This window comes from Peromyscus eremicus, chromosome 3 (assembly GCF_949786415.1).
Source record: "Peromyscus eremicus chromosome 3, PerEre_H2_v1, whole genome shotgun sequence".
Classification (NCBI taxonomy): domain Eukaryota; kingdom Metazoa; phylum Chordata; class Mammalia; order Rodentia; family Cricetidae; genus Peromyscus; species Peromyscus eremicus.
The window spans coordinates 42,417,955-42,445,642 of NC_081418.1; the positions used below are offsets into that span (position 1 = coordinate 42,417,955).

General features: G+C 38.0%; 1 protein-coding gene across 1 annotated transcript in view; it reads right to left on the bottom strand.

Moving 5' to 3' along the window:
* The window catches only part of Copg2 (COPI coat complex subunit gamma 2), a 123,040-nt gene that overhangs the window by 86,867 nt on the left and 8,485 nt on the right, over positions 1-27,688 (bottom strand). Inside the window, exons 5-8 of the mRNA XM_059257519.1 lie at positions 25,584-25,663; positions 3,989-4,064; positions 2,367-2,459; positions 1,056-1,142 (exon numbers count right to left, since the gene is read on the bottom strand). Coding sequence (XP_059113502.1) covers positions 1,056-1,142; positions 2,367-2,459; positions 3,989-4,064; positions 25,584-25,663 — 336 coding nt within the window. The remainder of the gene's footprint in view (positions 1-1,055; positions 1,143-2,366; positions 2,460-3,988; positions 4,065-25,583; positions 25,664-27,688) is intronic.

Here is a 27,688-nt window from a genome sequence, read left to right on the forward strand (position 1 = left end):
GATGATGACAAGACACCCACAGGAAAGACAACTGCATGGAACTAGACAAAAGAGTTTCAAAAAGAGGTATGCAAGTCAAATGGACACAACACAGTATCTTTTGATATGGAACTCAACACAGGGAACACTAGCAAAGAGTCTAACTTACTTCAGAAATTATAAATTCAGAGTAGACAAGTAAGAAGGGTTGCATACAACCTGAAGCTAGATCTAGTGGGCTCAACACTGGCTCACACCCTCAGATCTAAGGTTTTGCCAGCATCACAGATTTACTTCCTTATTTATTTATAGACAGGGTTTTGCTGAATTTCCCAGGCTGGTCTCAAACTCATAAGCTCAAGCGGTCCTCCTACCTCAGCCTCCTAAGTGCTGGGACTGTAAGTACATGCCACTGTATCTGGTTCAAGGCCCCTTCAAGTGGCTTTAAATCTGTCACCACCTTAGCACAGGATTAATCTCCTAAAGTAGGCTAGGAGAGTGTCATCATCCTGACCCTTTGTATAAAAGTACAATGATCAGAAGTAGATCAATGGGTGTCTTTGAATAGAAAAATGACTGTTTTTCACATTATTAAATATGCTAATATAAGAAGCTATAAATACTAATACTTTCTCAAACATATAGAGATTTCACATAAAACCACCAGTCAAAAAATTGATCATATTCCTTTTGATAATAGCTTAATAAATATCTTAAGATCTTTGATAAAATTTCTTCATGTTTTATACATTAAAAAAAATGACTATTTTTACAACATCTATCATCAATGCCTAAGAAACAGAGTTTCCTTTACACAAATTATTTTCAAGTAAAGGACCAGAATGCATTGGGAATCCCTTTGAATAAGCATATCTTTCTACTTCCCTGAACACTCTTACTGGAGGTAATCTATCTTCTACCAAAGACTTAAAAGCCAATGGAAAGAATCAAAATTAGTAGATACCTACTTGATAATGTGACTAGTAAGTGGATTAATATGTCAAAAATTTGCCTTTAATACTGGATAATCAATACTTTGTCCTGAAACATAAGATGACAAGATTCAAAGATAGTACCTGCACCATAATATTGTCACTTGATGCAGCTTCTTGGGCTTCATTTATCCATCGTTTAACCACATCATAGCTTATCTTCATCATGTGCTAATTAAGAGAAAAGGGAGAATATATAATGCATGATCATTAGACATTAGAAACGTGAGTTAAATTTTCTACAAAATCACTAAAAGACATTTCCCAAACACTGAAAATATTGTTGCTTTTGAAGTCTACGAGGTCTCTATTCCTAGGGCAACTGTACAGTGTAATTTTTTGCAAGGTAATGGACACCGACATCTTTGTGAGCTGGAAGAGGCAAGCTAATGAAAGCAACAAAAGGGCAAGAACCAGAAGCACCAAACAGAATGGTATTGAAATGATGTCAATCAAATTAAACTTTAACCCAGGAAATTCTCCTGGAAGAAAGAGATACAGTAGAACATACTCCTTGATCTAAACCTTATCCATGACATCCTAGAATCAGGCACTGTTATGATTTCAATGCTCTAATGATTTGTATGCATGTGTGGGTAAGTATGTTTGTTCATGGGAGTGGGATGTTGTGAGTGGGTGTGCACATATGTACAGAGGCTAGAGGTCAAACTTGTTTTTTGAAGCAAGGTCTCTCACTGGGACCTGAGGCCTAACAACTGTCTAGGCTGGCTAGCTGGTGAGCTGCAGGAATCTGCCTGTCTCCACCTTCTAGAGCTGGGATTATAAGCACGTGCCCCACACATGTCTTTTTCTGTGGTTCTGAGACTCTAACTCAAGTCCTCGTGCTTACTGGTAAGCATCTCATCAACCAAGCTGTCTCCCAAGTCCCACGTTTTTTGATTTTAATCAAATGCAATGTGTAATTTTAATGAATAATTTTGTTTTGATGAAAGGAGAAAAAAAGCTATTACTGAATCAAAAAGCCACTTCTTGCAAGGAAATTCAGAAGTGGTAAGGGAGACTTTAAAGGACAGACAGATACAGGACACCAAGGGGAGCTAAGGACAAAGAGGCAGGAGGTAAACCCGTGGAGCACAAAGGAAGAATGTAAGTCAGCACTGGTCTCCCCTGTCCATTACTCTTATCTAACTCACCACCTTTACAAAGTACACAGTTGTCAGGTTCCCAAACCTTCAAAACACGGGAAGTTCAAGTTTTTACTGCCCATTAAAACTGCTCAGTGTTCTTCCAAATAAAACACAGTTGGATAAAGTAACAGGATGTACACACATTTTTAACTGTTTCTCTTGTGAGAGAACAACAGAGATAATTTATTTTTTAACTAGAACCTAGACCATGCATAAGAAACAAACAGCTGCCTCATTCATCACTTACTAAAGAAGATACAAGTGCTGAACTGGATACACTGGAGACTTTATCCACAATGGCCTGCTTCATGTATCTTTCAATAGCTTGCAACATTGTTCCCTAATAACATCAAAAAAGAAAAAGTTGTTAAAATCATTCATGTAAAATTACCACCCACAGAAAAAAATGTACAAAAACTGGCCATATATGTGTTCTATATAAATATTCATTTTGCAGTAAAAGATTATATAGTAATAATATTCTAGAGAGAAGAATTCCAACAATCCAGTACAAGCTACACACACGTAGAGAGAGAGAGAGAGAGAAAGAGAGAGAGAGTAAGTATGTTTAAGGCCAGCCTGAGCAAACTAGTTAAGACTCTGTCTCCCCCTAAAAAGAAAGAAAAGAAAAAGCAATTCCTATATGGCAGTGGAGGCTCCTTTTGAAATCTTGAAGATGGTTAGATATTTCTATATGAAAAGTACATGTTCTATATCTTGAACAATCCTATTCATCAAATGTAATTTCTGATTATTTTAAAACATAGGAAATTAAATGTGTAATATCCTGCTATAGCAAGCCCTTAGCATAGAATCTTCTGGAACTAAGGTTGTTTTAAACTTTAACATGGAAAAAGCTTTTTGTCCTGGAAGGGTAGTGGCAGATACAAATGAATAAACATACAAAGACCAATATTGAGATTAAAAAGAATTTTACTGCTAGCAATAATAGTTCCAAGTCTTATACTAAGAATATTAAAATGAAAACCACAACAAAATAATAGGATAGCAAAAACAAATCAAGCTGTTTATATTATTTCTTCTAGGATTTAGATTTATAAGATTTCCAATTTGATCTGGATCAAATTATAAAATGTGAATGAGGTATGGTGATACACACCTTTAATTTTAGCACTCAGAAGCCTGAGACAGAAGGATTATGAATTCAAGGCTAGTCTGACCTATGTAGCAAGTTAAAGATTCTGTCTGAGAAGAAATTACAAACCTCGAGAAGATTGCAACACACAGAGATAGACCCAAGCATAAATCTGAAGCTATTATCCAATCTGCCTGGCTAACTCGACCCTTTAACTTTTCCTACTCAGGGTTCCTAGAAGAGACAGCCTAACAGTCTATATAATCTCACCTCTCCACATAGAACAGACTATATTAGAGTAAACAAATGATTCAGGCCCGGCAGACATAATCTACTGGCTTTCTGGTGGCTAGTCACATATCTCTCTTCAAGTATCTGCATCACTGTTAAGTGATGGACCACTACTGTGACAAGGGAAACCTCACTGCTGATTTCCTGACAGATGCCCTATTCTCTGCTTTTATAACTTGTTTAAAGTATATCTCAGATTCTGAGAGATCTGAGCCCTACAATAAAGCTTCTGTAAAAAGCTAAAATGGAATGGGTTTTTGCTTCCTATGTATGATATACCCAAGTATAACAGTTCATGAGAGCAAACAGAAAAGAACAGACTACTATAAATAAAAGGAAAAACAAGCTGATGGGAGAAAATACTGGAGTTACAAAACCTCTCTTCACACTGAAGATTCACCAAGTCAGACCTGGGAGTCTACTAGATCTGCTTGCTAACTACAGAGATCCTTTACCAACCCACTAAAACAAAGAGAACTTACATCTGTGATTCTGCAGAGAGCCCTGATGGCTGGGCCTCGGTATACATCTTCCTTTCCAGTCATGTCCTTGGTCAGACTAAAAGACAAATTGGTTTGAATGAGTTTAATCAAAACATTCTCTCCCTAAAGTCCACTTCTAACCAATTCCTAAATGTCTTCATAATGACTTTTCTACTGCTGTACAACAAATACTGCCCTGGAAGACCCATTCCAATAGGGTGAAAAAGAAAAAATAAACCACACAAACAAATGAAAAAAAAATACATAATTTTAAATACAAACAGATAATAAATAATAATGATGGCGATAATAATGGCAATGTTATAGAAAGCCCTAGGCTGAAATCTCCCCAAATCCTAAAAAGCCATCAGACTAGAGAAACTTTCTATATGAAATTAACATATGATACGTTCATTCATTCCCTCTTATCTCCTCAGCCACAGGTCCTAAAGTGACAAATCATCAATGACTTCAGATCTTTCTGCCAAACTTTAGAAATAGGCAGATGGCATGAATTGAGCGGTGAGGTTCCACGTTATGATTTTAAAAAGCAGCTAGCCTTTCATCCTCCCTTCTCATGTCCTCTATACATCTAGACTACTCCCAAACTGGCAATCAAACTCCACCTTCCTCAACTCCTCTCATATAATCTAAAATGGTCACAACTGACTCATTCTGTTAGAGCAGCAGGAGCAGGAAGTATGAAAAACTGAGGGCCCACTTACTGTTTACTCTTTAAAATAGAAAAGTAATTAATTTAACAAAACTTTCTAAATATTAAAAAAAAAAAAAGAAAAAGAAATGTAACACTTGTCTCTTCTCACATACCAAGCATTCAATGCCACTAAACTGGAGATAACCAGAGCTTCTTAGTAAGGAAGTTACTAGCACTAAACACAACACCAAGATTTATTAAAATGCTCACCCATGGATGTTGACCTTTCCTTTTTTACTTAATAATATAACAAGAACCTTTCTAGGTCCTTGCTATTTTCTTTTCAAAACAATATTCTGTTTCTTCTTACCAATTAATTATATTAGTTAATATTCCAAAAGAACAGTAAATATTAGGTATTTTATCCCATTTAATGCTTCCCATTAAATTAACTGCAATGCTGCCATTTAGGGGATCAGGCTCAGGACCCTGAACTCACTTTACCACTGAGCTGTATCCGCAGCTTTAAGTTTATGACATACTTTAGTTGTCAATGCATTCTTTACCTCTTTCTGTTTCTCAACATTTTAACAAAGAATAGGCATTGAATTTTGACAAATACTCTTTGGATATACAATCATGTAGTTTTTGCCTTTAAATACTAACACAAGACAATACATGAAGGGAATTCCGTGTGTTAAGGAACTGATAAGGGGTCGGGCGGTGGTGGCGCACGCTTTTCATCCCAGCACTCGGGAGGCAGATCCAGGTGGATCTCTGAGTTCGAGGCCAGCTTGGGCTACAGAATGAGTTCCAGGAAAGGCACAAAGCTACACAGAGAAACCCTGTCTCAAAAAACCAAAAAAAAAAAGGGAATTGATAAGGGGTAGCCTAAGTTCAATCCCTGGGATCCACATGGTGGAAGGAGACAACTTACTTCAGAAAGTTGTCCTCTGACCTCCATAAGTATGCTATTATATGTATATGCCAACATATCTACATACACACATAATATAAAAATTGACCTGAAACTTCCTTATTGTAATGAATTTTATTTAAAAATGTAAAATGCTTTTATTAGAAATATGGAATACTATCCTGAAGATATGAAATATTATAATTTATTATAATCTCATTGTGTAGCCCAGGCTAGATTCAAATTCACAATTTTCCTTTCTCAGCCTCCCAAATGCTGGGACTAGAGGTGTATACTACCTATGTGGCTACAATATGATTTTTATAATTTTTTTTCAAGATAGGGTCTCTTCTGTATAGCCCTGACTGTTGTAGAATTCACTCTGTAGACCAGGCTGGCCTCAAATTCACAGAGATCCACCTGATTCTGCCTCCCGAGTGCTGGGATTAAAGGCATTCACCACCACCTGGCTATAAAAGTTTTAAATAAAACTGGGGGTGGTGGCAAACACCTTTAATCCTAGTACTTAGGAGGCAGAGGCAGGCAGAACTCATTAAAGGTGAGCAACATTCACAGTGAGACCCTGTTTCAAACAAAACAAAAAACCTGTTAAAAGGAATTAATTTCTACTGTTAGGGTCAGTTTAAGTTTTCTGTCTCAAATTATTCCATTGTGTCTTTTCCAGATCCCCAATGTAGTTCTGTAACCCTACCTACTATATATCATACAGAGGATATAAAGCTTCAGATAGGTAAATCACAGTTTAACATAGATGAGTAAAATTAACAGGGAATATGGAGAAAATGTGTTTCATTTTCCTTATCATATTAAAATAGAAACTGATAGAATCTGAAGTCAAATTTTGGAATGCTGCTTTTTCCCCCAAAGGGAAGTTTTTTGAGAGGCTAAGAAAGCATTGATAATCGCAGCATTAAAAATGTTGTAAAACCTGGGGTCTAACTTAAAGTAATTTTGTGTATGAGCATTTATGTCCATTTTATCTGATTGTCAAATTATATGTTAAGCTGTAAATACTGAAACTGCATCATTAAATCATATTTTCTTCTTAAAAACAACAAAAAAATTTTGTCTCTTCTAGAGACAATTTTGTTAATTTATATTTTCATAGAAAATCACTTCTTTCAAATGTGTTCCAAACTTATTTGCATTAAAGTTTACAAAATATTCCCACAATAATTTCTTTACTTCTTAAATATTCCTCATTATTTCTCTTTTGTTCTAATTTTGCACAATATTTCTTTTCCTGAATTAAGCTTATTTTCACCTTTTAAAAAAATAGTTCTTTGGCTTACGCTAGTTTTCTGTATTACATTTTCGTAGTTTCTGCTTTGTCATTAGTAAGTTCTTCCTTCTGCTTACTTCTAGTTTTTTTTCTAATTTCATAAGTACAACATTTACCTCATGGGGCTTCATTACTTGCTCCTCACTGAAGAGGATACTACAGGTAGAGCCCTGCGTGCTATTCTAACCAGATCCTATCATTGCTGTCCATTTCTGACTGGAAAACTGACTCAAGCTTCCCACACTACAGCCAGAGCACAGACAGAACCAAGCAGACGTGAATTTACTAGTGGGCAATGCACAGGTCAGTAAGGTCTTGAATCAAAAGCTGCTGCTGTGTCTGGTATGGCTGCCACGGAACAGTGCACGCTCCATTCTGAATGCACCCCAGTGTTTAGTAGATGGTGGGAACACCAGCTGCTAGAGAAGTTCTGGGTGGTCAATATTTTTCTGGGTCTCCTCTCCCTGATTCTGTAGGACATACTTACTCTTGGTTCTCTAGGCTTTCAGGAACATCTATAAACTAGATCCTACTGTCAATTGTAGAAAACCCTTGGCCACATTTACTACATAACTTATAAGCTAATGGCTATGAAATTTCTTTGAGCAAAGCTTTAATTATTCATTGTTCTTTCATTTTCTAAATAAATTTAGTCTGATTACACTGTAATGAGAAAATGTATTTTCCACTATATTTCCATTTTCTGAAATGAAAGGTTTTCAGGGCCTAAGTGCATGCAGAATACTTTTTAATTATTCCATAAACACATGTAAAGGTGACTTTTCTATTATAAAGGTACAATTTTATAAATGTTAATCTTAATAAAATACATTATTCAAAACTTTTATGTGCTTTTATCTTCTTTGTATAATGAGACTGATAATATTTTGCTTCTAATTGCATTTATTGTGTTTTTGGTTTATGTTCTTTGATCACCTATTAACTGATTAAATAATTCACTACCATTTTGTCCTCACTTTTCATGATCAAAACGTACTTCTTTTGTCTCCTTCAAAATTGTTTTGCACGAAAACCAATTTCCTGACACTAACATCATGACCTGAGCCCCTTTCATATGTTTTGGTTATTCTTCTACATTCAGATTTGACTCTGTATCTTTCATAGATCACAATATCTAAAATACAGAGTTTGTTGGGGTTTTGTTTCTTATTTGTTGCTTCTGCTGTTGGGATGTTTTGAGACAGGTTCTTCTGTATTGTCCAGGCTGGCCCTGAATCTGCAATCCTCTTGCCTACACTTCCTAAGTGCTAAGATTAGAGATGTCCTGAATCACCATACCTGGCTGTACTTAATCTCTGTATCTCTTTTAACAGACTACATTTAGGGTTAAATGTATCCAATCATTCTGTGTAGCAACTTTATTTTGAATACTTTCTTTGTTCCTTATAAGGCAATGCTCTCTGACTTTTCGCAATGATGGGATGTTCTATATTGACTATATTATCTGTAGTTCTGTGTTATTACTGAGCACTCACAACACAAGGGAGGAACTAAAGAACTGAGTCTTAAATTTAACTCCAGTTAATATTCACTATAATTTTAGTAGGCTTACATAGCTACTTGCTACCTTACTGAATAAAGCTAGAGTTACTGGGCTCTGCTACATGTTGTGCTTTCTTTCTGACATGTGAAAGATTTATATTTTAACTTTAGCTGTTTTTGTGATTGCCATAAAATTTTAGATAAAAAAGTTAACTTATGAAACCTAAGAAAATTAATGTACATATAACATCTCTTTTGTCTGCTTGCCCATCTCTTCTCAATTTTGTATCACATTTTTGCATTATTATGAAAAATATTTATAACTATATATGTATAATATTTATATTCAAATTTTAACAATAATTTCTAGAGTGGTTTACCCTTCCTTTTATAAACTCAATGTTCACTGCTAACTCATTTTCTACAACCTACTATAGAATTCACTCTTAACTTTAAAGATTACTATAATTTGAAATTTTAATTGTAAGAAATACTCATTAATGTTATGATCCTTAAGTTCTTTCAAGTCTGAAAGTCTGGTTATTGTCCCTGCATTTAAAAAAAAATTGTTGCTTAGCAATTTGTAAACTACTCTTGAATCTCATTCTCTTACAGCTTTGCAGAAATTGTCCCCTTTCTTTTCTGACACTTAAAATTGTCATGAATGGCTAAAACCAGACTGGGTCAAGTGGTCTGCTGTTGTCTGTCACTATGTAGCACAGGCTGGCCTGGAACTTGCTATATTGTTCAGGCTGACTTGGAATTCAGTCCTTCTCTTTCTGTTTACAAAATGCTAGGGCTGCAGACACCCACCACCACATGTATGTTTAAAGACTAGCACTCTTTGTTTTCCAAGTTGTGTACTGGTCATTCTAGTGCAAGTTTTGTTTGAATGCTGTATGCTATTTGAAGCTGTAAATTTCTTTCTTCATAAGCCAAGAAAATTTCCTCCTATTTTATCATTGAATGTTTGTTATCTATAAACTGGGTTTGTCCCAGCAATATCAAAGGTTTGCCCCTCACTTCCATTAAGTTACCCTAATCTTTACCTTTTGTTCCACATTACAGTAAATGTTTATTACATAGCAAGTGGTATTCTGGAGATTTGGATATGTTAATGAGCAAAAGACAAAGATTCCTGCTGTCAACCAGTGTATATTCTAACAAGGACAATCTAGGAACTATTTTAGGCTTTGCAGGCTGTCAGACCTCCTCACAGCTACTCAGTTCTACTACACTAACACAAAAGCATCCAAGCACAACACCCAGGGGAGGGGGAATATTATTCCCAAGCCTTAAGCCTGAAAGAAGTTTATATGACTGGATGTCAAAACTGTTGAGCACTATAAATTCCGTCTTTCTTTCTATGCTTCTCCCTTTAAGAATGAGAGTGAATATTAAGTGTGACTCTCTGCCCGCTCCACCACTATATCTGGGGAGCACAAACGAAGAGACCTGTGGACCTAGGGAACTAGGAAGCACAGTATTCTTCACTAGGAGGAACTATGCCAAGAAACTTGCCCATATTACATTTTGACAATTTAAATGATGACATCTAAGACTTTTGAGCTAGAGTTGACATCACGGGTTTTAGTCTTTAGAGGATATTATGAGAGGGAGAATGTATTTTATATGAAGGGCAGATGTGAACTTGGGAGGACTAGAGGGAAGACTGATCAGCTAAATGCAAGGTTCCAAAGATACTCAGGTAATATTCTCTAGAATCTACAAATTTATTTTATGTGGCAAAGTTCTTTGTAGATGTGATTATACTAAAGATTTTAAGATGGGGAGGATCTGCCAGAATAGTGGGGGTAGGCCTTAAATATAATCACAAGTATCCTTTTAAGAGTAAAGCAGGAGACTGACACAGGAAGTAGAAGATGTGACAATGAAGCTCAAGGAAAGACACTGCAGGCAGCCTCCAGAAGCTAGAGAAGTACGCAAACATCCTAGAGTGGCCACACCACTGACTGCAGCCTGGTGAAATTGCTTTTCCAAGTCGTTTGGTGTGTGTTGGTATATGAGGTGGTTCTGTGTGTGTCACAGCAAGCATGTGGAGGTCAGAGGAAAACCTGAGGTGCTAGTCCTTGCCTTTCACCCTGTTGTTTTACTGCTCCGTAGACCTGAGCAGCTGGCCCAAGAGCTTCCAAAAAAGCTCCTGTCTCTGCTTCCCATCTATCTCACTACAGGGAGGCACTGGGGTTACAGATGCTGAGGGATCCAAACTCAGGGCCTCATGCTTGCAGAGCAAATTCTGAGAGTCATCTTCCTGGCCTGATCTTAAAAAGAGTCATCTGTCCTGTTGTAAGCCACTAAGATGGTTGTCTAAGTTAGCAGGTTTGTAGTAACTTGCTACAGCAGCATTGGGAAACAGGCTTGGCATTTTTCATGTTGTTTCTAAAAAGGATCAATTAGTAAACATTTTAGAATATAGCCTATCCGCTTCTTCAACACTACTCAAGTCTTTCATAGCATGAAAGCAGTCATACACAATACATTAAAAATGGGTATGGTGGGTTGGCCTGCCTAGCAAACACAAGGCCCTGGGTTCGGTCCTCAGCTCCAGGAAAAAAAAAAAAATTGCTATACTAAAATAAAATTTTATTTTAAAAGATTAAGCAGTGACTTTAGTCACGGCCCATGGTTTCCTAAATTAGGCTCTGTAACTGTCTTAGCTTCCCTGTGTGTAGAAAGGCCTTACATGGGAACGTGCTAAAAGAACAGTGAAGCACAGAAAAGACAGCAGGTTAGTAGGTAAAACCAGTGTAAACAGATTTTCTCCAGTTTGCAACTAGTTATTTAATAAGCAATTGTATGGTTGGGGTATAAAGTATTATCTCAAAAGGCTCATGTGTTAAAGATTCAGTTGCCAGCTAATGGGCTTTTGTGATCCTCTGATGGATTCGTAGTAAGATGGCATCACTGAGAGGTGCTGGAAACCTTAGGAGGGAACACCTGGCTGGAAGAGGTATGCTTTGAAGGGCACATTTTGTCCCAAACTTTTTTCTCTGCTGCTTTCTGTCTCCTGCTTGTCCCAAATGGCCCTCTTGCACTACCTGCACCCCAGCATGATAATCTGCCTCACCAGGTATGAGACCAGAAGCAAGAGAGCCAATCGACAATGGCCTGAAGCCTCTGAAACAGTGAACTGAAGTCAAAGTCTTTCCTCCATTCTTTCCGTCAGGTATGGTATCACAGAGACTAAAAATTAACTAACAAAGCAATCTTATAAGGAGCCTTAAATAATTCTCCCACATTTCTGTGGCATATAGATATGAGTTGTGAGTATGTAATCCCACTGGATGGGAAACAAAATATATAATACAGGCCAGAAATAAGGCAGTATAAATTAAATGAGCTGAATCCTGCACAAAATTGCTCACTATACCACAGCTGAAATCAAAGAAGCCTGAAACTATGCCAAGTATCTCAGAAGAAGCATCTAATACAGGACGTACACATCCTTCAATCTGTTTATCTCTATTAAGTCTAATCTACTATTGAAATCTCAAGATGGTAACCACTTACTATTTCAACCAAAGCCTAAACAAAGGAAAGTGAGCAGAACACACAATATGTAATCCTTGTTTCTACAACTCATTCTAAGGCTAACTGTCCATTGTAAGAGAGGCTGCCCACGTCGGAGTCAGTAGAGAACATACCCAGACACTATATTCTTAGCACAAAGGAGATTTATTACCTGGGAGGGACAAGTGGTGGGTAGGTGGGGTTGGAGGGGTGGGGGGGAAGGATGAGGGGGAGGGCTGCAAAGCAGCAGCAGCAAGTGCAAGCAAGCAACAAAGCAGGTATTTTTTGCAGGAGTGGGTTTTTAAGGAGAAAAAGGGAGGAATCTGTGCTAGGGTGAGTTGGTAAATCCTGATTGGACAGATTAGCCAAATAATGAGTTTATTTTTAATCAATGATAAAATATACATACCAAAATTGCTATACAATATATTTCTTTACATTATCAGTAAAGCTTTTATTTATACTCATTATAATTATCTCTCTGGAGTCAAAAGGTGGTGTTAAGTGGAAACCAATCAGGAAGCCCTGGTATGGCAGCCATAGGTAAGTCACTTTCAGCTTTCTGAGGACTCACCCTTCTCACCTCCCCTGGTGACTGTACTAATTTACACTCCCATCAACAGTATACGAGTTCCCTCCTCCGCATCCTTACCATCCTTGTTTTGGGTTTAGTTTTTTGGTAATGGCTATTCTGACTGGAGTAATACTAGCTCTTGATACAGTTTTGATTTTCATGGCCTGATGCCTGGAGATACTGAGCTGTTTATTACATATTTATTGGTCATTTGCCCTGCTTTGGTTGGATTTGATTTTTTATGTTCTGCTTTCTGGCCTTTATCTATTCTAGATGTTAATTCACTGTCAGATGGTTATCTGCAGAGCTTCCCTCCCACACTGTAAACTGTCTCTCCATTCTACTGTGTCCTTACTGTGAAGAAGCTTACTGAACTGAACATCATCGTGCCTCTCAGTGCTTGCTTCTCTTTCCTAGGTGACTGGAGCGCCACTGACTACCCATGTCAATGTTTTCTTCTAGTACTTTCAAAGTTTAGGGTGTCCCACTAAAGTTTCAGATCTATTTTTAGTTTACTTTTATACAAAATAAGTCTAATTTTCCTAGCACCAGTTGTCAAAGAGGCTGTCTTTATCCCAAAGCAAGCCTTCAGCATCTTTTGCAAGAATCATTTCGATACAGACATGTGGGCTTATTTCTGGGTTTTCTGTGGGTCTATATTTGTGCTGGTATCATGCAGGTTTTTTTTTACTACCGTGACTCTGGAATATATTTGAAATCAGGTACTATGGATACCTCTAGTTCTTTTTACTCAGTATGCTTAGCTATTGTCTTAGTCCACTATTCTATTGCTGTGACACCATGACCAAGGCTTAGTCCTTGCTTACAGTTTCAGAGGTCCATTATCATCATGGCAGGAAGCATGGTGGTACACAGGCAGGCGCTAGAGCAGTAGCTGAGAGCTACACCCTGATCCATTGGCTGAGATAGAGACTCTGGGCTTGGCCTGGGCTTTTGAAACCTCAAAGCCCATGCCCACTAACACATTTCCTCCAACAAGGCCATATCTCCTAATCCTTTCAATCCTTTCAAACAGTGCTGCTCTCTGGTGACTAAGCATTCAAACATATGAGACTATCTGAGCCATGCTTATTTAAACCACCATGGCTATTAAAGATCTTTTTTGTATCCACATGAATTTAAGATTGTGTTTTCTAATTCTGTGAAGCATGCTATTAGTCTTTCAATTGGTAATTATATTGAATCTGGAGATCACTTTTTGTACCCTGGACATTCTAAACATATCACGAGACTTGAGTTCTGCAGGGCGTTTACCCACCACCCCCACAGATCCCCCGAGTTTTCTTGAGTTCGAGCAGCAGGAAATATAAGATAGAAGGATTTATTGTGGAGAATCTTGCGGAGATAAACAGATAGAAAATAAAGGATACCCTCGAGAGGGCCTGGAACCTATTCCAATGGGCCCTGACTGTCTCTGCCCCAGGGTTTTTATAGAGACGCCAAGGGGTGGAGCAAAAGACCTCCTCCCCCAGCACAGCCAAGTGCAGACCATCTCAGACACCTGCACTCAGGCCCGTGGTCCTAATCATCCTCTATGCGGACCTGCTGGGTAAAGCCACGAAGAACCCGAGAACGGGCTCCCACAGAGTTCTATTAAAAGATTTGGGGATGTTGATGTTTTAGTTAGAAAAGAATTAGCTCAGTTCCAGATCCTACCTGTCCTATGCACACTGATTTCAAAGTTAGTTCATATTTCAAAACCTTTGCTATGACTTTTCACATCTGTATTGCCTTGAAAAAGCACTCAGATCTTTCCAGATCTTCTAGAACTTTCAAATCTCCCTGAATGTCATTTTTGCCATACTTTCTGGCTATCAGAGACCTTTTTTCAGTTCTCTTAATCAGAAACATGAGGTTACTCAGTTTTAGTTCCTATGCTAATGCCCAATTTTACATAAATGGGCTCACTCTCAGGATAAGGAAGACTAAACAGAAAGTTGTTAATAATAATAAGTGGATTTCTCCATACTTGTCATGCATCAGGAACCCCCTTTCCAGGGACAGCTTGTTTTCTCAGGGTTTATGTGTCTATAATACCAGTTACATACCATAGTACAAGTGTTCTATCACTGGGGCTGGCCTCAGGAAAAACTAGAAGTAAAAGAGGAAAAAAGCAACAAGAATTCTTCCCTGTGCTCTGCAGCTCACAGGTTCTCCACTGGCCCGCCTTCTTCAAATCTGTGCTCAGGCCAAAGAGGCAGACGTCTCCTCGGAGCCCCTTTGGTACAGAGTCCTAATTGAGCCTACCCATGAAGGTTACTGTTGTTTCATCAGTCATTTATTAAGGAATGCTTTCTCCCCCCAATTTACTTGCTAGAATTTCCTTTTGGGAGGCCTCAGTAGTTTACTTTGTATTCTCACTGAAGTTTTTTGTTGTACCGCTGGGAAAGATAGACTACAGTGTCATATCCTTACTTCATCTTGGCTAGAATTAAAAGCCCCTGACCTTCATTTCTATTCATTGTTGTTCATTAGGTTTTGGAGAAGATGTTTTATGATGTGGCCTCACTTTAATACCTCTCTTCAAGAGCCTGTCATAATTTCACTTGAAAGGGAGATAAATGTTAATTCAAATAATCAGGCTTACAAACAAGGTATGAAAAAACAAAGGGAAGCAGACACAGAAAGGTTTCTCAACACCCGTTAAGTCACACCTTTCACACCTGTGACTGTGTGGAAGGCCTTTCCTAGGACAGAGAGGAAGATACAGAATCCTCTGTCTTTTCAAGTGTTTCCAATGCCCTTGCTTTAAGGAGAAAAGCAGATCATGCTATGTTCACCTTCTGCAACATGCCTATTTACTGAATTTCTATAAATGGAAGACACTGTTCCAGCTTTAACAGTACAAGTAATGTAGGATATGGCTCTTGCTCTCAAGACTAATGGTGCAGAAGGCAGAGAAATGTTTAAATAGTACTGAACAACACACTAAATATTAGAACATACATACACAACAGTGCTTTAGAAACAACTGAAACTGGTAAGACTGTCAAGCAGAATAGGGAAATCAAAACACAAAATACTAAGTGTCTGAGCTATGCAGAAAAGGAAACAGGACAATTCTAGGCATGAAAAGAAACATGTAAAAAGATACAAGGTATCAAATAGCACTCGAGTTTGGCCAACAGAACTGCACTGGCATGAACTCCCAAGATTCCAGTGTTCCACGACAAGAGGCAGGAGATGAGTAAGCACTTCTGAAGAACACACTGGAGGAGAGATGGAGATCATTGAGGACTAGAAAGTTTCTCACAGCCAAAGATGGTAGACCTTCAAAGATCAGCTGGAAATTCATTTTTTGATTTTGCAATGAAAACATTACTAAAGATCTCTGAACGAAGAATTTCACCACAGAAAAGACTGAACATGTCCCTGACATCCACTCTTCAAACTAATCATCCAGGGACAACAGAGTCATTCAATCAGGAAAACTGGCTTAGGTTTGTATGCTTCTTCTTATCAAGTAAATGGGAAGACTTCACTTTCCTAAAACTATTTTCACTCCTCAGCCAAAATCCATACACTAACTGTACAATTTACAAGTTTGACATGATTACAAACTGTACAACACATTTATTTCTCCCAAATCATGATTTATGAACTACTGGTTTTATGAAATAAGACTAGAGATGTTAACTCCTCAAACTGAAACACCACCACCACTACCACCACCACCACCACCACCACCCCATCCCAGTCTCACTTCCTTCCTCACAGCTGTACCAATTGCTTTACAGAAACCAGTAGGATTTATTTTGGCTCATGGTTTCAAAGGTTTCTGCCCACTGTGTTGAATAGGACACAGCAGTGCAGTTGAAGTCATGATGGGAAATGACAGCATTCTGCTCACCTTCCCCATCCCATAGGCCTCCAGCCTACACAGGGTACCACCCACATTCCAGGTAGATATTCCTTCCTTAGTTAAGCCTCTAAGGGAAGAACTTTACAGACATATCCAAAGTTGTGCCTCATCAATCTTCTAGGAGATTCTAAAGCTACTCAGACCAGCAATGAAGATTTACCATCACCCTTGCCACACACATACTACTCCCAAGATTCAAGTGAAGAACTATTCTTCAGAACTCAATTCCAGAATCCTAAGCACTCTTCACACATGAACTTAGACACAGAACAGTATCACCAGACATTAATCTATATGACCAACTTTAAGCCACTAACAAAATCTCTTTAATTTATTCTTTGACTTGCAATATAAACCAAAACAATCTAAGTGTTCAATTAGATAAATTTTGGCAAGTGTGATAAGCATGTAACCACCTAAAATAAACCATTGAACATCTGTCTGCATGTCCATAGAAAGCTCCCCATGCTCATTTCTAGGCAGTTTCCTCCAAGCCACCAGACTTGTAGCTTCTGTGAACACAATGAGTTTGGGCTGTCCTTGAGATTTATAAAAGTAGAACCACCCATGATGTATCTTTTGTGTCGTTTTGATTTTGTTCCAGCATGAAGTTTTAGAGGTTTATTCATGCTGTTGTCTGAATCAGCAATTTGTTCCTTTTGTTAGCTGTGTAGCAGGCCACTGCGTGAGTATATCACATTTTGTTTATCCATTCTTCTATACACGGGCACTTTGGTTATCTGTAGTCTAGACCTATTTATTGTAAATAAAGTTGCTACAAAATCCTTACATGGTTTTATATGTAGACATACATTTTCATTTTCCATGGGTAAATACCTAGACATGTTACTAGTCACAGGGTTAATACATGTTTAACTTTACAAGAAACTGTTTTCTAAATAGTTATAATTCTACTATAGTGTATGTAGTGTATAGTGTATGTAGTTTCAATTGTTCCATCTACTTTGTACTAGAGCAAAAGTTTGTTCTTGTTGTTCTTATTTTTGTATTGCCAGGTTTCTTCAATTATCCTTTTTTTTTTTTTTTTTTTTTCTTTTTCTGGAGCTGAGGACCAAACCCAGGGCCTTGCGCTTGCTAGGTAAGCACTCTACCACTGAGCTAAATCCCCAACCCCTAATTATCCTATGGTATAATAGCTTATTAAGATTTTATTTGCATTTCCCTGATAAGAACAATTCCATGTACTTATTATTCATTCATATATTGTGGGAGTCTACCGGGAGACCAGCTCTGACCTGCTCCCACTTTACGAAGGGTTCTTGGGTGGAGGAGAGAGGAATGAAGAAATGATAGATAGAAAGATAGACCTAGACGAGGAGGAGAAAGACAGAGACACAGGATAGCTTCAGGAGGGCCCTAGGTCAATACCCAACACCCCAGAGGTTTATTCAAAAGGCTTTTTATAATATGCCAAGGGGAGAGGCAAAAGACCTCCCCCTTGCAAGATCAAAGCACACCATACAGCCAAGTGTAGACCCTTCCAAACACCTGGTAAACACGCCCGTGATCAAATCATCCCATTATGCAGCCCTGCTGGGTAAAGCAAGCTCAGATTCTCAGACCCTGAGTAAGTTCTCACTAGGAAGCCTCTATGGGTCTCCACAATATATATTCTATTACGAAGTATCTGCCTTCAGGTTTTCCTGCCCTCTAACACAACTGTCTATGTATACAGAATGGCCATCTCCACTATTTGTTTTCTATTCTTACTGTAACAAATTACCACAATTAGAGGCTTAACAGCACACATTTATTATCTTACAGTTCTGTAGCACTGAAATCCAATATAGTGCTCACTAGGCCAAAAACCATTGTGCCATGAAAGCTACATTCATTTCATCTGCAAAATACATTTAACCCATCCCAAGATCTCCCCAGACTGTAGTATCAAGTATGCAGAATCAGCATACTGAATTATCAAGTCAGTCTAAAATCTCATCTAAGTTTCACTGATTCAAAAGTCTTAATCTTATTATCAAAATCATCAAATTAGATTTGGGTGAGATCCTTGTCATTCCTGGTGCAACAATTCTCCCTATCTCTGGACCTGTGACAAAAACAAAATGTAAGAATGCCACAGTGTAACAATTACAGATGTGCCCACTTACAAAGAGAAAATGGAAAGATGAAAGCCATTGGCCCTGTGATGGCTAATGCAAATTATCAACTTGACAAAACCTGGAATCACCTGGAAGAGGGACCTTTGGGCATGTCTGTGGGGGATTATTTTGGACCTGCCCACTGTGGGCGGCACCATTCCCCAGGCAGGGGATCCTGGACTGTATAGGAGTGGAAAAAGCAAGCTGAATACTAAGCATTCATTTGTTTATTGCTCTTTTCTTCTCTAACTGTGGACATAATGTCACTAACTCCCTCAGACTCCTGCTGTTGTGACTTTCCTGCCCTGATGGACTGTAACCTAGAACTTTGAACTTTAAAAATATGTGTGCTGTAGGATGGTCTGTATGTCAAGTGTGTTGCTCATTGGTCAATAAATAAATCACTGATTGGCCAGTGGCCAGGCAGGAAGTATAGGCAGGACAAGGAGGAGAATAAAGCTGGGAAGTGGAAGACTGAGTCAGAGAGACACTGCCAGCCTCCGCAATGACAAACAGCATGTGAAGATGCCGGTAAGCCACGAGGCAAGGTATAGATTAATAGAAATGGATTAATTTAAGCTATAAGAACAGTTAGCAAGAAGCCTGCCACGGCCATTCAGTTTGTAAGCAATATAAGTCTCTGTGTTTACTTGGTTGGGTCTGAGTGGCTGTGGGACTGGCAGGTGAGAGAGATTTGTCCTGACTGTGGGCCAGGCAGGAAAACTCTAGCTACATATGTGACCAGCTCTTTCAAGTTCCTACTGCTTTGACTTCCTAGTAATAATGGAGTTGTAAACCAAATAAACCTTTTATCCCTTAGGTTGCTTTTGTCAGGTATTTTATCACAGCAACAGGAAAAGAAACTAAGACAGGCCCTAAACAACTTATAAATCTAGCCAGGAAAAGTGCTTAAGCAGCAATCTAAGTAGTTCTCAGTGGCACTCTTCAGGCCTGAACCTCTGCCCATGTAGTCAGTCACCTCCACTCGGTCATAAGGTGCAGTTAACATGTACTCAAAACTGAGTAGGTCTATTAGCCTATTTCCTATGTGCTGAATTCTGAGATGTTCAAAGCTTCTTCACTTTGTCCTCTTTGTGTCCCTTCAGGTCCAAGACAGACAGTAGTATTTCTGCTGGTATAATATACTCAAGTACCTTGTGGGTCTACCATAAGTACGGAGACTCACTGCATTTAGACAGAAGCTCAACCACAGACTTTGCCTTGATAATCTCATCTCTATTTTCAGTTTCTGCTTAAGCTAAGGACTCACTATTGACCTCCTTAGTGTTCCAAATGAACACTCTGACCTTTTCATCTAATTTTTCAGCATGGATGCCTTTCACTGTTTCTCTACAGCACACTTTCATGACAGTGACTCTCTCAGTCTTGGTACCCTATGCCCCTTAGACAGAGAATTTCCAAAATTATCAAGTCCTACCTTTTTGGTGATTTGTGTTGTTGTTATTTCTTTGGTTTTGTGGTGGTTGTTGGTTTTGAGACAGGATCTCATGTAGCCTAGACCAGCCTCAAACTTGCTATATTGCCAAAAATACTTTGAACTCCTGATCCTCCTGCCTCTACCTCCCAAGTCCTAACTAAAAAAAACCTGGTTCTTTTTAAACAGGTTTCCCCTCAGTTTACCTACTTTCAAATTTTACTTAACACATAAAAAGAAATCAGAATGCATCTTCAACACTTTGCTTGGAAATCTCATCAGTTAAAATCTAAGTTTATTTCTTGTAAGTCATTCTTCTCACATAATCACAGAATATAATTTTGCTAAGCTTCCTGCCACTATAATGAAAAGATTCCCCTTCCTACATTTTCATTTTCCTCTGAATCCTCACTATCGGCATCTCTAATGCCTATGTTTCCACTAACAATCTATTCACAATGATTTAGATACTCCTTAAGGTGATTTTTTTCCTGCTCCTTTAACTTCTGAGTTTTGCACGGTGATTAAAATCTATATTTCCACTAACAACCTAGGGCAGTGGTTCTCAACCTTGCTAATGCTGCGATCTTTTAATATAGTTCCTCATGTTGTGGTGACCCCCAACCATAAAAGTATTTTCTTTGCTACTTTATAACTATAATTTTGCTACTGTTATGAATTATCATGTAAATATCTGTGTTTTAGGTGACCCCCATAAAAGGGCCATTCAACCCCAAAGGGAGTGTGACCCACCGGTTGAGAACTAGTGGTCTAGGTTTTCCTAACATATCCTCAAAGCTCCAAAGCTACTTTCAGATTTTCTGTCCTAGCAGCATCCCAGATTCAGGTATAAAATCTGTATTTCTTTTCTACTCTACTGTTGCTCTAATAAAGTACCACAAAGTTAGAGGGTTAGAGTACTATTCATCCTATGTTGTAGTTAGTTTACAGTTAATGAGTTCATTCCAAAACAGGTCTCACTGGAAAATCAAGACGTTTGGAGGCCTATATTATGAAAGCTATAGGGGTTTGCTGGGTTTGAGCATGACCTTTAAAGGTCCAGGTACTGGAAGCTTATTGCCCAGAATGGCAGTATGGATGTGGCAGAACCTGTAACAAATGGGAACTAGTACAAGGTACTTAACCATCAGGGACGCTGCCCCCAGAAGTGATTATTAATATCACTGAGGACATGGTTAGTCCTGCAAGATCAAGTTGTTATAAAGAACAGAAATCCTGGCTTCCTTCATTTCTCTTACTCCTGGCTTTACCATCTGACCTTTTTTTTTTTCCCCCCCGAGACAGGGTTTCTCTATGTAGCTTTGCGCCTTTCCTGGAACTCACTTGGTAGCCCAGGCTGGCCTCGAACTCACAGAGATCCGCCTGGCTCTACCTCCCGAGTGCTGGGATTAAAGGCGTGCGCCGCCGCCGCCGCCGCCGCCGCCGCCGCCGCCCGGCCCATCTGATCTTTTTTATATACACTCCTGCCACTCTCCATAGAGCCCCCAGCAGAGGTCAAAGAGATGGAGCTACTCAACTGTTGTAATTTGAATGAGAAATGTCCCCATAGGTTCATGTGTTTAAATATTTGGTCCCCAGCCGGTGCTGTTTGGGAAAGTCGTGGAGTCTTTAGGAGGTGAAGCCTCGTCAAAGGAAGTGGGTCCCTGGGGCAGCAGCCTTTAAAGCCTTATAGGATGGCCCATCTCCTATTTGCTCTCAGCCTCTTGGATGTAGATGCAATGTGACCAGCCAGCACCCAGCTCCTGCCACCCTGCCTTCCCGACCTGCAGCCATGTCTTCCCACCATGACAGACTGGAACTCTACGGCAAAATAAACCTTTCTTCTTTAAGCGGCTTTTTTCAGGGTATTTAGCATAGCAACAGAAGAAACAAAGATACCAATCTTGAACTTTTAGCCACAAATGAACTAAATAAGCCTCCCTACTTCTTAAAGAATACAGCCCCAGGCAGTGTTTTAGCAACAAAAAAGTAAAGATGGATGAATCCATTTCCTCTTTGTCTCAATTTCAAAGGTCACCTGTGCTCTATGACTGAAGGCCCCTTTTTCTATTTTCAAATCTTTAACAGCATCTCTCTGACTATGTTTGCCTCGAATCTCTTTACTGACACTCTTCTTCTGCCTCCCACTCACGTTTTTATAAAGACACATTTGTGTGTGTGTGTGTGTGTGTGTGTGTGTGTGTGTGTGTGACTGAATGACATGAGGAGGATAGAAGAGGGGCCTCCTCTCAGATTCCTTAGAGCTACAGTTACAGGTGGTTGTAAGCTGCCCAGTGTGGGTGCTGGGAATCAAACCTGGGTCCTCTGGAAAAGCAGCAAGCACTCTTTACTGCTGAGCCATCTCTCTAGCCCTCTACTTCCATTTTTAAGAATGCTTACCCTTTTAAAGGACCACATGAATAAACCAGAATACTCCTATTGACTTTAACTGACCTTTGCCATAGAATATAACATGTTCTCGGGTCCTGGGAATTTGGACATGGGCATCGTCAGGGAACCATTATCCAGCCTACCATACACACTAATCACTTAAGAGCACTAGAAATAAACTATAATTATATCTAATCAGGCTCAGAGGGAAGCATTAACCACTGAAAGAAACAAACAACAGTTATTTTATCTTTAATTTTTCAAGTATTTAGTGAATTAAAAAACTGTAACTGAAGGGTTTCTGTTTCTTGTTTGTGGCAGACACCATTAGTTGACTAATCCAACACTAATTTTCAACTCCTTCTTCCTTGCCTGCTCCCAGTACATGGACTATAAAAGCTAAATACTCACTTTCCTGGCCTCCTAAGAAGAGTCATATAATATAGATGTGCCAAATGAAATCTAAAAATTGCTCAGGAAATGCTGCTGCATTCCTGCTAAAAGAGGCAGATGGTGCTGGCGCCCCTTGGCCCCTTCCCAGTGTTCTCCTGCTTGCACATGGGACACTGTCAGTAATTCAAGCATCTACTCTGCCATGATGGAGGACGTCCAAAAGAATCCTAGTCCTGCCACTGTCAAATGGGTGCAGCAACACCAGCCAGTCTGTGCCTGCAGACTTATAGTTCCATGACGGAAATACATTTGCTTCTTGTTTAAGTTACTTTTTACATCTGCTCTTCTGATATTTCCATTGAAAGCTTTAACTGAAATTGTATTCAACATAACTAAACATAAGTACCTTCCTTCAAAATGTATTTCATTGTATGAAAACTATATTTAGTTAAATGAGTTATAGTTAATCACTAAAAAGGCAACTATTTTTAAGTAATACTATTTATTTTACTATAAATTATACAGATCCATTCTAAGATATTTAGAAATTACCAAACATTTAAATAAAATATTAGCTACAATTCCAAGCAGCCAAAGATAAATTACTATTACTACATTATTGTATTCACCACCATATTACACACATATTTACACTATTATTACATTATTGTGTTCACCACCATATTACACACATATATACACTACTACACTACTGTGTTCACCACCATATTACACACATATTTACACTATTATTACATTATTGTGTTCACCACCATATTACACACATATATATACTACTACTACACTACTGTGTTCACCACATTACACACATATATACACTACTACTACATTATTGTGTTCACTACCATATTACACACATATTTACACTACTACTACACTACTGTGTTCACCACCATATTACACACATATATACACTACTACTACACTACTGTGTTCACCACCATATTACACACATATATACACTATTACTACACTACTGTGTTCGCCACCATATTACACACATACATACACTACTACTACACTACTGTGTTCACCACCATATTACACACATATATACACTACTACTACACTACTGTGTTCACCATCATATTACACACATATATACACTACTACTACATTACTGTGTTCACCACCATATTACACACATATATACACTACTACTACATTATTGTGTTCACCACCATATTACACACATATATACACTACTACTACTACTACATTACTGTGTTCACCACCATATTACACACATATATACACTACTACTATACTACTGTGTTCACCACCATATTACACACATATTTACACTACTACTACACTACTGTGTTCACCACCATATTATACACATATATACACTACTACATTATTGTGTTCACCACATTACACACATATTTACACTACTACATTATTGTGTTCACCACCATATTACACACATATATACACTACTACTACTACTACTACTACATTACTGTGTTCAACACCATATGCTACACACATATATACACTATTATTAATACATTACTGTGTTCACCATGTTACACACATATATACACTACTATTACTATTACATATTAGCATATGTTACATACATATATAAACTATTAGTACATTACTGGGTTCACTACCATATGTTACACACATCTATACAATATTTCAAAGTCAAACTCAAAAATAATTCCAAAAGCTTGAAATATTTCCTAATGTATTACATGACTAATTAAGTAATTTAACAATGACAGAAACACAACAGATGAGGAATTCAGAATGTAGTATTACTGAGGATGAAATTCTCCAGTCACAAATGCTGCCTAAGTGCTTTCTAGAAAAACAAAGTCCATTTAGAACTCTACCTCTGTGTACCAGAGTGCCAGTCTTCCTTGGAGGAATGTAACAATACTTCTTTGTTCTTTTGCTGATCTGATAAGTAAATATATTATACCTCATTCTTAAATATTTAACTTACTTATTTTGGTTAATAGTGTCAGAGAGTAAAGATATTTAGATCTTTAGAATGGTTATTTTATGAACTATCCCTCGGTATTTTTTTAAGGATAAAAATTCTTTATATGTAAAATGATAACTTTTGATATTTGTTGTAATTATTAATACCTATTTCACTAAGCAGTTACTTTTCAGTTTTGCTTTTATTTATTTTTATGAACTTAAAAGATATTTTTATGCCTGGTGTGGTGGCACACGCCTTTAATCCCAGCACTTGGGAGGTAGAGGCAGGTGAATCACTGTGAGTTCAAGGCCAGCCTGTTCTACAAAGCGAGTTTTCCAGACAGTCAGGGCTGTTACACAGAGGAACCCTGTCTTCTTGGAAAAAAAAAAAAAAGAAGACATTTTGTTTTATGTGTGTAAGTATCTATTTACAAGTATGTATGTGTATCACGTGTGTACCTGGCACCCACAGGAACCAGAAGTTGTTGGATCTCTGGTAACTAGAGTTACAGATGGTTATGCGCCACAATATGAGTGCTAGGAACTGAACTCAGGTTCTCCACAAGAGCAGCAAGTTCTTAACCACTTGAGCCATCTCTCAGCCCCAATTTTTATAAACGTTTAAAAACCAACCCACAGCCTAGTATCAATACCCTCTGTAATCCTCTTAGCAGGTAGGGATGATTTTTATATGATGACAACCATGTTTTAAAAAAAGAATGGTTTAAGATACAACATTCTTACAAATTTTTTTTGGCAGTCAAAAAGAAACATCAAATCAAGAGAATAATGAATATCATATATGACAATTGTGTTTTGGAAAAGAATGATTTATGATATTCTTGTCAATTCTTCCTGGCAGTCAAAAGAAAGAGAACAGCAAACATTCCACAAGTACATAAGTATTTTATCCCAGACTATTCACATACCTGCTTGTGACGATGATCACATCTTCAGAGATGGTGGCCATTTCTTTGATAGTAAGGTAGCACATTCTCCTCAATGTTTGCTGAAAATGTATTTATGGATTACAGCAGGTTATTTGTAAGACAATTATTTTAATTTTTAATTAAATTATTTTCTTTTTGATTATTTTAAGTAAGACTTCAAGTATATTAAGAGAGGTAATCTTAGATCAGCAAGATAGCTCAGTGGGTAACTGATGGCTTGATTTTAATCCCTAGAACCCAAATAGTGAACACAGAGAACCAACTCTACAAGTTATCTACTGACACACACGTGAATAAACATCCAAACAAATAAGGGAGATAGCCTTTAAAACATCAACCAAGCCTGGCGGCGGTGGCGCATGCCTTTAATCCCAGCACTCAAGAGGCAGAGGCAGGCAGATCTCTGTGAGTTCAAGGCCAGCCTGGTCTACAGAGAGAGATCCAAGATGGGCTCCAAAACTACACAGAGAAACCCTGTCTCGAAAAACCAAAAATAATAAATAAATAAAATATCAACCAAAACTATCTTTAAAACTATATAGATATTTAAAAAAAAAACCTTAAAATACTACTATTTCTTAAACAAAAACACCACTTGATGCACAATACCTGAGGCAGAGACAGGTGAATCTCTTTGAGTTCAAAGCCAGTCTGGTCTACAAGGCAAGTTCTAGGACAGCTAAGGCTGTTACACAGAGAAACCCTGTCTCGAAAAACCATCTATCTATCTATCTATCTATCTATCTATCTATCTATCTATCTATCTATCTATCAGTTACTCTTCTACAGAGAAATAATTGTTTTAAAGTGATAAAGATTTGTCTCAGAAAATGTATTTTTAAGATTAAAAAAAGTGTATGAAGAGATAACACTAATTCTGTTTTCCCCTCCACTCAAATACCAATGTTTCTCCTAAAATGACTCATTACTAGACAATCAACTTCCATTTTAAATTATCAAAATTTCTAGGTGGATACCAGGATCCAAAGTAAGACAGTAACAATAACAAAGCCTCCAGCCCAGCTCTCCTCAGTTGCATCTCTGGTTCACTTGCAGACTCCAGGCTCCTTTAGTCTGTCCATACCCTTCTAAGTACCTTCAGCATCTTGTAAGTTCAGAAACTCACACACATCAGACCCAGCTCCAGAGCCTAAGCTACAGAGAAAACCTGCTTGGCACCACTGAGCCCAATAAAAAAAGTGTGATTTAACACAAGGAGGAAGGGAAGGAGAGAGAGAGAAAAGGGACGGGAGACGGCGGAGGGGAGGGAGGCAGGCAAGCATACAACACATCAAAGCCATACAAACACAAAGCTAACAACAAGAAAACGATAAACAGAAATCAAAATTTCAGAACTAAAACAAATTCCATTCTACATAAAAGACCTAGCATAAAATGCAGATGAAAACTGGATTGCAAAAAATTAGCCAAAGTAGAAGAAAAAAATGGGTGCTCAAGTTAGCAGTCTTAAGGCAAATGGAAATTGGATTCACTACCTCATGCCCTACAAAATAGCAAAATTTCTAAAAACTAACACGGTAAAGTGTTGGCATAAATGTACTTTTAGCCAGCAAAACACATTATGTAGATAAATACACAGAAATGTTAAACAGAATATGAATCAAAGTTTATTTTTAAAAATAGTATTTCACAGAATAAGAACGATTTGTATGTAATATATATGATAGGGCTTGCATCTAGATTATATGAGCTATTATAACTCAATAACAAAAGCACAACACAATTTTTTAAATGGGCAAAGGATTTGTTAATTTTTAGAAGTTAATTCTCTGAGAATTTCATATATTTTGATCATATCCAATCCTCCTCCCCTTCCCTATCTACCCAACTTTGTGTCCTTTTCTAAATTTTTTAAACCCAGCTAGTCCAACTTACGCATAGGGAAACATGTGAAGAGACATTTATTCAAAAAGACATGAATGGCCAATAATCACATGAAAAGACTGATCCCAAAATTGTACTATGTAGCCATGGACAAAATACAGAGCAATTCCCAGATCAGGGGTCCTGACAGTGAAAACAAACACTCATACTCATGAAGTATAAACATGGGATGTCATTGG